This window comes from Bufo bufo, chromosome 7, assembly GCF_905171765.1.
Source record: "Bufo bufo chromosome 7, aBufBuf1.1, whole genome shotgun sequence".
Lineage (NCBI taxonomy): Eukaryota > Metazoa > Chordata > Amphibia > Anura > Bufonidae > Bufo > Bufo bufo.
This window is the reverse complement of record NC_053395.1, coordinates 288,114-302,640: the sequence shown is the minus strand read 5'-3', so window position 1 is coordinate 302,640 and position 14,527 is coordinate 288,114. Positions and strand designations below refer to the sequence as shown.

The 14,527-nt window shown below is 38.7% G+C and overlaps 2 protein-coding genes across 6 annotated transcripts in view; one reads left to right on the top strand and one right to left on the bottom strand.

The window, feature by feature from the left end:
- Window positions 1–13,732, bottom strand: part of RNF25 (ring finger protein 25) — a 49,307-nt gene extending 35,575 nt beyond the window's left edge. The window contains exons 1-3 of the mRNA XM_040440834.1: window positions 13,671–13,732; window positions 7,100–7,171; window positions 6,907–7,000 (exon numbers count right to left, since the gene is read on the bottom strand). Of these exons, the coding sequence (XP_040296768.1) occupies window positions 6,907–7,000; window positions 7,100–7,171; window positions 13,671–13,693 (189 nt within the window). The 5' untranslated portion in view covers window positions 13,694–13,732. The remainder of the gene's footprint in view (window positions 1–6,906; window positions 7,001–7,099; window positions 7,172–13,670) is intronic.
- A 32-nt stretch (window positions 13,733–13,764) lies between these two features.
- The window catches only part of STK36 (serine/threonine kinase 36), a 112,015-nt gene continuing 111,252 nt past the window's right edge, over window positions 13,765–14,527 (top strand). For 4 of the 5 annotated variants that reach the window (XM_040440809.1, XM_040440807.1, XM_040440808.1 and 1 more), the window contains exon 1: window positions 13,765–13,832. The gene's annotated coding sequence lies outside the window, so the exon portion shown is untranslated. The remainder of the gene's footprint in view (window positions 13,833–14,527) is intronic. The other variant, XM_040440806.1, reaches the window with a different exon arrangement.

The window sequence follows — 14,527 nt, the reverse complement described above, 5'->3', positions numbered from 1 at the left end:
GACACAGAGCAGAGGAAGGAGGACATAGAGAAAGAGACACTAGACACACAGAGCAGAGGAAGGAGGACATAGAGAAAGTGACACTAGACACAGAGCAGAGGAAGGAGGACATGGAGAAAGTGACACTAGACACAGAGCAGAGGAAGGAGGACATAGAGAAAGTGACACTAGACACAGAGCAGAGGAAGGAGGACATAGAGAAAGAGACACTAGACACACAGAGCAGAGGAAGGAGGACATGGAGAAAGTGACACTAGACACAGAGCAGAGGAAGGAGGACATAGAGAAAGAGACACTAGACACAGAGCAGAGGAAGGAGGACATAGAGAAAGTGACACTAGACACACAGAGCAGAGGAAGGAGGACATGGAGAAAGAGACACTAGACACAGAGCAGAGGAAGGAGGACATGGAGAAAGAGACACTAGACACAGAGCAGAGGAAGGAGGACATAGAAAGTAACCATAGACCCAAAGAGGAAAGAGAAAGATGTGCAATCTAAATACAATGAACTCTAGATCATTATACACAGTGATCTCTCATATATTCTATAGATCCATTATACACAGTGATCTCTCATATATTCTATAGATCCATTATACACAGTGATCTCTTATATATTCTATAGATACATTATACACAGTGATCTCTCATATATTCTATAGATACATTATACACAGAGGGATCTCTCATATATTCTATAGATACATTATACACAGTGATCTCTCATATATTCTATAGATCATTATACACAGTGATCTCTCATATATTCTATAGATACATTATACACAGAGATCTCTCATATATTCTATAGATCCATTATACACAGTGATCTCTCATATATTCTATAGATCCATTATACACAGTGATCTCTCATATATTCTATAGATACATTATACACAGTGATCTCTCATATATTCTATAGATACATTATACACAGTGATCTCTCATATATTCTATAGATCCATTATACGCAGTGATCTCTCATATATTCTATAGATACATTATACACAGAGATCTCTCATATATTCTATAGATACATTATACACAGTGATCTCTCATATATTCTATAGATCATTATACACAGTGATCTCTCATATATTCTATAGATACATTATACACAGTGATCTCTCATATATTCTATAGATCCATTATACACAGTGATCTCTCATATATTCTATAGATACATTATACGCAGTGATCTCTCATATTCTATAGATACATTACACACAGTGATCTCTTATATATTCTATAGATACATTATACACAGTGATCTCTCATATATTCTATAGATACATTATACACAGTGATCTCTCATATATTCTATAGATCCATTATACACAGTGATCTCTCATATATTCTATAGATCCATTATACACAGTGATCTCTCATATATTCTATAGATCCATTATACACAGTGATCTCTCATATATTCTATAGATACATTATACACAGTGATCTCTCATATATTCTATAGGTACATTATACACAGTGATCTCTCATATATTCTATAGATACATTATACACAGTGATCTCTCATATATTCTATAGATACATTATACACAGTGATCTCTCATATATTCTATAGATCCATTATACACAGTGATCTCTCATATATTCTATAGATACATTATACACACATTATACACAGTGATCTCTCATATATTCTATAGATCCATTATACGCAGTGATCTCTCATATATTCTATAGATACATTATACACAGAGATCTCTCATATATTCTATAGATACATTATACACAGTGATCTCTCATATATTCTATAGATCATTATACGCAGTGATCTCTCATATATTCTATAGATCCATTATACACAGTGATCTCTCATATATTCTATAGATCCATTATACACAGTGATCTCTCATATATTCTATAGATCATTATACACAGTGATCTCTCATATATTCTATAGATACATTATACACAGTGATCTCTCATATATTCTATAGATCATTATACACAGTGATCTCTCATATATTCTATAGATACATTATACACAGTGATCTCTCATATATTCTATAGATCCATTATACACAGTGATCTCTCATATATTCTATAGATCCATTATACACAGTGATCTCTCATATATTCTATAGATACATTATACACAGAGGGATCTCTCATATATTCTATAGATACATTATACACAGTGATCTCTTATATATTCTATAGATACATTATACACAGTGATCTCTCATATATTCTATAGATACATTATACACAGTGATCTCTCATATATTCTATAGATACATTATACACAGTGATCTCTCATATATTCTATAGATCATTATACACAGTGATCTCTCATATATTCTATAGATACATTATACACAGAGATCTCTCATATATTCTATAGATACATTATACACAGAGATCTCTCATATATTCTATAGATCCATTATACACAGTGATCTCTCATATATTCTATAGATACATTATACACAGTGATCTCTCATATATTCTATAGATACATTATACACAGTGATCTCTCATATATTCTATAGATCCATTATACGCAGTGATCTCTCATATATTCTATAGATACATTATACACAGAGATCTCTCATATATTCTATAGATACATTATACACAGTGATCTCTCATATATTCTATAGATCATTATACACAGTGATCTCTCATATATTCTATAGATACATTATACACAGTGATCTCTCATATATTCTATAGATCCATTATACACAGTGATCTCTCATATATTCTATAGATACATTATACGCAGTGATCTCTCATATTCTATAGATACATTACACACAGTGATCTCTTATATATTCTATAGATACATTATACACAGTGATCTCTCATATATTCTATAGATACATTATACACAGTGATCTCTCATATATTCTATAGATCCATTATACACAGTGATCTCTCATATATTCTATAGATCCATTATACACAGTGATCTCTCATATATTCTATAGATCCATTATACACAGTGATCTCTCATATATTCTATAGATACATTATACACAGTGATCTCTCATATATTCTATAGGTACATTATACACAGTGATCTCTCATATATTCTATAGATACATTATACACAGTGATCTCTCATATATTCTATAGATACATTATACACAGTGATCTCTCATATATTCTATAGATCCATTATACACAGTGATCTCTCATATATTCTATAGATACATTATACACACATTATACACAGTGATCTCTCATATATTCTATAGATCCATTATACACAGTGATCTCTCATATATTCTATAGATACATTATACACAGAGATCTCTCATATATTCTATAGATACATTATACACAGTGATCTCTCATATATTCTATAGATCATTATACGCAGTGATCTCTCATATATTCTATAGATCCATTATACACAGTGATCTCTCATATATTCTATAGATCCATTATACACAGTGATCTCTCATATATTCTATAGATCATTATACACAGTGATCTCTCATATATTCTATAGATACATTATACACAGTGATCTCTCATATATTCTATAGATCATTATACACAGTGATCTCTCATATATTCTATAGATACATTATACACAGTGATCTCTCATATATTCTATAGATCCATTATACACAGTGATCTCTCATATATTCTATAGATCCATTATACACAGTGATCTCTCATATATTCTATAGATCCATTATACACAGTGATCTCTCATATATTCTATAGATCCATTATACACAGTGATCTCTCATATATTCTATAGATACATTATACACAGTGATCTCTCATATATTCTATAGATACATTATACACAGTGATCTCATATATTCTATAGATACATTATACACAGTGATCTCTCATATATTCTATAGATCCATTATATACAGTGATCTCTCATATATTCTATAGATACATTATACACAGAGATCTCTCTTATATTCTATAGATACATTATACACAGTGATCTCTCATATATTCTATAGATACATTATACACAGGGATCTCTCATATATTCTATAGATACATTATACACAGTGATCTCTCATATATTCTATAGATCCATTATACGCAGTGATCTCTCATATATTCTATAGATACATTATACACAGAGATCTCTCATATATTCTATAGATACATTATACACAGTGATCTCTCATATATTCTATAGATCCATTATACACAGTGATCTCTCATATATTCTATAGATACATTATACACAGTGATCTCTCATATAATCTATAGATACATCACTCTGTGTATAATAAATCTATAGAATATATAGGAGATCACTCTGTGTATAATGATCTACAGAATATATGAGGTTCACTTTTAGAATTGAATGATATAAAAAAAATGATATTCAATTAAGGCCTCATGCACACAACCGTGCCGTTCTTTGCGGTCCGCAAACCGCGGATCCGCAAAAAACGGAAGCCGCCCGTGTGCCTTCCACAAATTTGCAAAACGGAACGGGCGGCCGTCGATATAATGCCTATTCTTGTAGAATAGGACATGTTATATTTTTTTTTGCGGGGCCGCGGAACGGAGCCACGGATGCGGACAGCACATGGCGGCTCGGATGCGGACCCAAACAATGGTCGTGTGCCATGAGGCCTTATTGAGATGCAGCGGTAGAGAAAGAGACCACACAGGAAGAGCAGAGGAAGGAGGAGATAGAGCCAGAGACACTAACTATATGGAGCAGAGGAAGGAGGAGATAGAGCCAGAAGCACTAACTATATGGAGCAGAGGAAAGAGGAGATAGAGCCAAAGACACTAACTATATGGAGCAGAGGAAAGAGGAGATAGAGCCAGAAGCACTAACTATATGGAGCAGAGGAAGGAGGAGATAGAGCCAGAGGCACTAACTATATGGAGCAGAGGAAGGAGGAGATAGAGCCAAAGACACTAACTATATGGAGCAGAGGAAAGAGGAGATAGAGCCAGAAGCACTAACTATATGGAGCAGAGGAAGGAGGAGATAGAGCCAGAGACACTGGGCACAAACAGCAGAGGAAGGAGGAGATAGAGCCAGAGACACTAACTATATGGAGCAGAGGAAGGAGGAGATAGAGCCAGAGGCACTAACTATATGGAGCAGAGGAAGGAGGAGATAGAGCCAGAGGCACTAACTATATGGAGCAGAGGAAGGAGGAGATAGAGCCAGAGGCACTAACTATATGGAGCAGAGGAAGGAGGAGATAGAGCCAGGGCACTAACTATATGGAGCAGAGGAAGGAGGAGATAGAGCCAGAGGCACTAACTATATGGAGCAGAGGAAGGAGGAGATAGAGCCAGAGACACTAATTATATGGAGCAGAGGAAGGAGGAGATAGAGCCAGAGGCACTAACTATATGGAGCAGAGGAAGGAGGAGATAGAGCCAGAGACACTAACTATATGGAGCAGAGGAAGGAGGAGATAGAGCCAGAGACACTAATTATATGGAGCAGAGGAAGGAGGAGATAGAGCCAGAGGCACTGGGCACAAACAGCAGAGGAAGGAGGAGATAGAGCCAGAGACACTAACTATATGGAGCAGAGGAAGGAGGAGATAGAGCCAGAAGCACAAACTATATGGAGCAGAGGAAGGAGGAGATAGAGCCAGAGGCACTAACTATATGGAGCAGAGGAAGGAGGAGATAGAGCCAGAGGCACTGGGCACAAACAGCAGAGGAAGGAGGAGATAGAGCCAGAGACACTAATTATATGGAGCAGAGGAAGGAGGAGATAGAGCCAGAGACACTGGGCACAAACAGCAGAGGAAGGAGGAGATAGAGCCAGAGACACTGGGCACAAACAGCAGAGGAAGGAGGAGATAGAGCCAGAGACACTAATTATATGGAGCAGAGGAAGGAGGAGATAGAGCCAGAGGCACTGGGCACAAACAGCAGAGGAAGGAGGAGATAGAGCCAGAGACACTGGGCACAAACAGCAGAGGAAGGAGGAGATAGAGCCAGAGACACTAAATATATGGAGCAGAGGAAGGAGGAGTTAGAGCCAGAAGCACTAACTATATGGAGCAGAGGAAGGAGGAGATAGAGCCAGAGGCACTGGGCACAAACAGCAGAGGAAGGAGGAGATAGAGCCAGAGACACTAACTATATGGAGCAGAGGAAGGAGGAGTTAGAGCCAGAAGCACTAACTATATGGAGCAGAGGAAGGAGGAGATAGAGCCAGAGGCACTGGGCACAAACAGCAGAGGAAGGAGGAGATAGAGCCAGAGACACTAATTATATGGAGCAGAGGAAGGAGGAGATAGAGCCAGAGGCACTGGGCACAAACAGCAGAGGAAGGAGGAGATAGAGCCAGAGGCACTGGGCACAAACAGCAGAGGAAGGAGGAGATAGAGCCAGAGACACTAATTATATGGAGCAGAGGAAGGAGGAGATAGAGCCAGAGGCACTGGGCACAAACAGCAGAGGAAGGAGGAGATAGAGCCAGAGACACTGGGCACAAACAGCAGAGGAAGGAGGAGATAGAGCCAGAGACACTAACTATATGGAGCAGAGGAAGGAGGAGTTAGAGCCAGAAGCACTAACTATATGGAGCAGAGGAAGGAGGAGATAGAGCCAGAGGCACTGGGCACAAACAGCAGAGGAAGGAGGAGATAGAGCCAGAGACACTAACTATATGGAGCAGAGGAAGGAGGAGTTAGAGCCAGAGACACTAATTATATGGAGCAGAGGAAGGAGGAGATAGAGCCAGAGGCACTAACTATATGGAGCAGAGGAAGGAGGAGGTAGAGCCAGAGACACTAACTATATGGAGCAGAGGAAGGAGGAGATAGAGCCAGAAGCACTAACTATATGGAGCAGGGGAAGGAGGAGATAGAGCCAGAGACACTAACTATATGGAGCAGAGGAAGGAGGAGATAGAGCCAGAGGCACTGGGCACAAACAGCAGAGGATATATTTGTCTTACCGAGGGTGGTAGGCAGAGATCCAGTGTCAGTCGCACATACTGCGTCTCAGGGTTGTCAGCCGTGGTAGGGTGTAAAGTGATCCTGAGCACCAATCTATGACAAGCACAAAGTCAGCGATGGAGAAGGAGAGACAGGAGAGAAGCCCACTACCCGGAAGCTGTCCAGGAGAGGGTGCGGGCGGCTGTTACTCACCTCTCCTCCTGGGACACTTCTAGTTCATCAAGGTAAATGGATTGAAGGACTTCAAGCTCCTGAGAGAGGGACCTGGAGAAGTAACACATACAAACTGTAAGGGCTCCTTCACATGAGCGGATGGCGTGCGTGGAATCCGCTGCGTGAAAGAGAGCCGAGCCCCGCTCCGGACAGCAGTCACATGACTGGTAATGCTTTCTACTACTAAATCACAAGGAGATAAAGTTGTCACTGACTTCATAGTAAAAAGGTCACAGAGACGCACGAAGTATTAGCAATCATGTTACTGCTCCGTGTCTCTGTGGTCCGGAACAGCGCAGCGGATTCCACGCACGGGATCCGCTCATGTGAAAGAGCCCTAAGAGTCACCGGTAAAAAGAAAATGATACAATATGAAGAGTGGTACAATACTCCCCTCCCCTAATACTAGATCTGTGTATTTGAAACCACAGGCATATAATACTCCCCTTCTCCAGTACTAGAGCAGAGTATAATAATACCAGAGACATATAATACTCCCCTCCTCCAGTACTAGAGTAGTGTATAATAATACCGGAGCGGAGACATAATACTCCCCTCCTACAGTACTACTGCAGTGTATAATAATACCAGAGACATATAATACTGCCCTCCTCTAGTACTACAGCAGTGTATAATATTACAAGAGACATATAATACTCCCCTGCTCCAGTACTAGAGCAGAGTATAATAATACCTGAAATACAACTCTCCTCCAGTACCAGGGCAGAGTATAATAATACCAGAGACATATAATACTCCTCTCCTCCATTACTACAGCAGTGTATAATAATACTAGAGACATATAATACTCCTCTCCTCTAGTACTACAGGAGTGTATAATAATACCAGAGACATATAATACTCCTCTCCTCCAGTACTACAGCAGTGTATAATAATACCAGAGACATATAATACTCCTCTCCTCCATTACTACAGCAGTGTATAATAATACTAGAGACATATAATACTCCTCTCCTCTAGTACTACAGGAGTGTATAATAATACCAGAGACATATAATACTCCTCTCCTCAAATACTACAGCAGTGTATCATAATACCAGAGACATAATATACTCGCCTGCTCCAGTACTACAGCAGTATATAATATTACAAGAGACATATAATACTCCCCTCCTCCAGTACTAGAGTAGTGTATAATAATACCGGAGACATAATACTCCCCTCCTACAGTATTACAGCAGTGTATAATAATACAAGAGACATAATATACTCCTCTCCTCCAGTACTACTGTAGTGTATAATAATACAAGAGACATATAATACTCCCCTCCTCTAGTACTACAGCAGTTTATAATAATACAAGAGACATATAATACGCCCCTGCTCCAGTACTAGGGCCGAGTATAATAATACCTGAAATACAACTCTCCTCCTGGACCAGAGCAGAGTATAATAATACCAGAGACATATAATACTCCCCTCCTCTAGTACTACAACTACAGCAGTGTATAATAATAATAATACCAGAGACATATAATACTCCTCTCCTATAGTACTACAGCAGTGTATAATAATACCAGAGACATATAATACTCCTCTCCTCCAGTACTACAGGAGTGTATAATAATACCAGAGACATAGAATACTCCTCTCCTCCAATACAACAGCAGTGTATAATAATACCAGAGACATAGAATACTCCTCTCCTCTAGTACTACAGCAGTGTATAATAATACCAGAGACATATAACACTTCTCTCCTCCAATACTACAGCAGTGTATAATAATACCAGAGACATAGAATACTCCTCTCCTCCAATACTACAGCAGTGTATAATAATACCAGAGACATAGAATACTCCTCTCCTCTGGTACTACAGCAGTATATAATAATACCAGAGACATAATATACTCGCCTGCTCCAGTACTACAGCAGTGTATAATAATACCAGAGAGTGAGACATATAACACTCCTCTCCTCCAGTACTAGAGCAGTGTATAATAATACCAGAGACATATAACACTCCTCTCCTCCAGTACTACAGCAGTGTATAATAATACCAGAGACATATAACACTGCTCTCCTCCAGTACTACAGCAGTGTATAATAATACCAGAGACATATAATACTCCCCCACTCCAGTACTAGAGTAGTGTATAATAATACCGGAGCGGAGACATAATACTCCCCTCCTACAGTACTACAGCAGTGTATAATATTACAAGAGACATATAATACTGCCCTCCTCTAGTACTACAGCAGTATATAATAATACCAGAGACATAATATACTCGCCTGCTCCAGTACTACAGCAGTGTATAATATTACAAGAGACATATAATACTCCCCTGCTCCAGTACTATAGCAGAGTATAATAATACCTGAAATACAACTCTCCTCCAGTATTACAACAGTGTATAATAATACCAGAGACATATAACACTCCTCTCCTCCAGTACTACAGCAGTGTATAATAATACCAGAGACATATAATACTCCTCTCCTCTAGTACTACAGCAGTGTATAATAATACCAGAGACATATAATACTCCTCTCCTCCAGTACTACAGCAGTGTATAATAATACCAGAGACATATAACACTACTCTGCTCTAGTACTACAGCAGTATATGATAATACCAGAGACATATAATACTCCCCTGCTCCAGTACTACAGCAGTGTATAATATTACAAGAGACATATAATACTCCCCTGCTCCAGTACTACAGCAGTGTATAATATTACAAGAGACATATAATACTCCCCTGCTCCAGTACTAGAGCAGAGTATAATAATACCTGAAATACAACTCTCCTCCAGTATTACAACAGTGTATAATAATACCAGAGACATATAATACTCCTCTCCTCTAGTACTACAGCAGTGTATAAGAATACCAGAGACATATAATACTCCTCTCCTCTAGTACTACAGCAGTGTATAATAATACCAGAGACATATAACACTCCTCTCCTCCAGTACTACAGCAGTGTATAATAATACCAGAGACATATAACACTCCTCTCCTCCAGTACTACAGCAGTGTATAATAATACCAGAGACATATAATACTCCTCTCCTCCAGTATTACAACAGTGTATAATAATACCAGAGACATAGAATACTCCTCTCCTCCAGTACTACAGTAGTGTATAATAATACCAGAGACATATAACACTCCTCTCCTCCAGTACTACAGGAGTGTATAATAATACCAGAGACATATAACACTCCTCTCCTCCAGTACTACAGCAGTGTATAATAATACCAGAGACATATAATACTCCTCTCCTCTAGTACTACAGCACTGTATAATAATACCAGAGAAATATAACACTCCTCTCCTCCAGTACTACAGCAGTGTATAATAATACCAGAGACATAGAATACTCCTCTCCTCTAGTACTACAGCAGTGTATAATAATACCAGAGACATATAATACTCCTCTCCTCCAGTACTACAGCAGTGTATAATAATACCAGAGACATAGAATACTCCTCTCCTCCAGTACTACAGGAGTGTATAATAATACCAGAGACATAGAATACTCCTCTCCTCCAATACAACAGCAGTGTATAATAATACCAGAGACATAGAATACTCCTCTCCTCTAGTACTACAGCAGTGTATAATAATACCAGAGACATATAACACTTCTCTCCTCCAATACTACAGCAGTGTATAATAATACCAGAGACATAGAATACTCCTCTCCTCCAATACTACAGCAGTGTATAATAATACCAGAGACATAGAATACTCCTCTCCTCTGGTACTACAGCAGTATATAATAATACCAGAGACATAATATACTCGCCTGCTCCAGTACTACAGCAGTGTATAATAATACCAGAGAGTGAGACATATAACACTCCTCTCCTCCAGTACTAGAGCAGTGTATAATAATACCAGAGACATATAACACTCCTCTCCTCCAGTACTACAGCAGTGTATAATAATACCAGAGACATATAACACTGCTCTCCTCCAGTACTACAGCAGTGTATAATAATACCAGAGACATATAATACTCCCCTCCTCCAGTACTAGAGTAGTGTATAATAATACCGGAGCGGAGACATAATACTCCCCTCCTACAGTACTACAGCAGTGTATAATATTACAAGAGACATATAATACTGCCCTCCTCTAGTACTACAGCAGTATATAATAATACCAGAGACATAATATACTCGCCTGCTCCAGTACTACAGCAGTGTATAATATTACAAGAGACATATAATACTCCCCTGCTCCAGTACTATAGCAGAGTATAATAATACCTGAAATACAACTCTCCTCCAGTATTACAACAGTGTATAATAATACCAGAGACATATAACACTCCTCTCCTCCAGTACTACAGCAGTGTATAATAATACCAGACATATAATACTCCTCTCCTCTAGTACTACAGCAGTGTATAATAATACCAGAGACATATAATACTCCTCTCCTCCAGTACTACAGCAGTGTATAATAATACCAGAGACATATAACACTACTCTGCTCTAGTACTACAGCAGTATATGATAATACCAGAGACATATAATACTCCCCTGCTCCAGTACTACAGCAGTGTATAATATTACAAGAGACATATAATACTCCCCTGCTCCAGTACTACAGCAGTGTATAATATTACGAGACATATAATACTCCCCTGCTCCAGTACTAGAGCAGAGTATAATAATACCTGAAATACAACTCTCCTCCAGTATTACAACAGTGTATAATAATACCAGAGACATATAATACTCCTCTCCTCTAGTACTACAGCAGTGTATAAGAATACCAGAGACATATAATACTCCTCTCCTCTAGTACTACAGCAGTGTATAATAATACCAGAGACATAGAATACTCCTCTCCTCCAGTACTACAGCAGTGTATAATAATACCAGAGACATATAACACTCCTCTCCTCCAGTACTACAGCAGTGTATAATAATACCAGAGACATATAATACTCCTCTCCTCCAGTATTACAACAGTGTATAATAATACCAGAGACATAGAATACTCCTCTCCTCCAGTACTACAGTAGTGTATAATACCAGAGACATATAACACTCCTCTCCTCCAGTACTACAGCAGTGTATAATAATACCAGAGACATATAATACTCCTCTCCTCTAGTACTACAGCACTGTATAATAATACCAGAGAAATATAACACTCCTCTCCTCCAGTACTACAGCAGTGTATAATAATACCAGAGACATAGAATACTCCTCTCCTCTAGTACTACAGCAGTGTATAATAATACCAGAGACATATAATACTCCTCTCCTCCAGTACTACAGCAGTGTATAATAATACCAGAGACATAGAATACTCCTCTCCTCCAGTACTACAGGAGTGTATAATAATACCAGAGACATATAATACTCCTCTCCTCCAGTACTACAGCAGTGTATAATAATACCAGAGACATATAATACTTCTCTCCTCCAGTACTACAACAGTGTATAATAATACCAGAGACATATAACACTCCTCTCCTCTAGTACTACAGGAGTGTATAATAATACCAGAGACATATAATACTTCTCTCCTCCAGTACTACAGCAGTATATGATAATACCAGAGACATATAATACTCCTCTCCTCCAGTACTACAGGAGTGTATAATAATACCAGAGACATATAATACTCCTCTCCTCCAGTACTACAGCAGTGTATAATAATACCAGAGACATAGAATACTCCTCTCCTCTAGTACTACAGCAGTATATGATAATACCAGAGTCATAGAATACTCCTCTCCTCCAGTACTACAGCAGTGTATAATAATACCAGAGACATATAACACTCCTCTCCTCCAGTACTACAGCAGTGTATAATAATACCAGAGACATATAACACTTCTCTCCTCCAATACTACAGCAGTGTATAATAATACCAGAGACATATAACACTTCTCTCCTCCAATACTACAGCAGTGTATAATAATACCAGAGAAATATAATACTCCTCTCCTCTAGTACTACAGCAGTGTATAATAATACCAGAGACATATAATACTCCTCTCCTCCAGTACTACAGCAGTGTATAATAATACCAGAGACATATAATACTCCTCTCCTCCAGTACTACAGCAGTGTATAATAATACCAGAGACATATAATACTTCTCTCCTCCAGTACTACAACAGTGTATAATAATACCAGAGACATATAACACTCCTCTCCTCCAGTACTACAGGAGTGTATAATAATACCAGAGACATATAATACTTCTCTCCTCCAGTACTACAGCAGTATATGATAATACCAGAGACATATAATACTCCTCTCCTCCAGTACTACAGGAGTGTATAATAATACCAGAGACATATAATACTCCTCTCCTCCAGTACTACAGCAGTGTATAATAATACCAGAGACATAGAATACTCCTCTCCTCTAGTACTACAGCAGTATATGATAATACCAGAGTCATAGAATACTCCTCTCCTCCAGTACTACAGCAGTGTATAATAATACCAGAGACATATAATACTCCTCTCCTCCAGTACTACAGGAGTGTATAATAGATTTACAGCCAATGGTTCCGTGACTGATTCCATAGGTTTATATTTCTCACCCCTCTTCCTGCTCTTCCGCCATTTTCTTCTGGTGTTTCGGTCACTGGTGATGACGTCACATCTGCGACGCTGTATCCTGGAAACGAGCGTAAACCGGAAGTGAAGCGGCCGAATTACAGATATCAGGTGGAGAGCGGGAGAAGGCAGGAGCTGAGCGGCAGGTGAGGGGCAGGTGAGGGGCAGGTGAGGGGCAGGTGAGGGGCAGGTGAGGGGCACAGTGTGTATACGGTCCTATACCGGGTCTGTAGAGGTAGTGTCAGTGTATATAGAGATAGTGTATATAGAGGCAGTGTACTGTGTAGTGTCAGTGTATAGTGGTTATATATAGATATATGTAGTGTCCTGTATAGTGTATATAGAGATAGTGTCAGTGTATATAGAGGTAGTGTCAGTGTATATAGAGGTAGTGTCAGTGTATATAGAGGCAGTGTCAGTGTATATAGAGGTAGTGTCAGTGTATATAGAGGTAGTGTCAGTGTATATAGAGGCAGTGTACTGTGTAGTGTCAGTGTATAGTGGTTATATATAGATATATGTAGTGTCCTGTATAGTGTATATAGAGGCAGTGTAGTGTCAGTGTATATAGAGGCAGTGTACTGTGTAGTGTCAGTGTATATAGAGGTAGTGTCAGTGTATATAGAGATAGTGTATATAGAGGTAGTGTCAGTGTATATAGAGGTAGTGTCAGTGTATATAGAGGCAGTGTACAGTGTAGTGTCAGTGTATATAGAGGTAGTGTCAGTGTATATAGAGGCAGTGTACAGTGTAGTGTCAGTGTATAGTGGTTATAGATATATGTAGTGTCCTGTATAGTGTATATAGAGGCAGTGTAGTGTCAGTGTATATAGAGATAGTG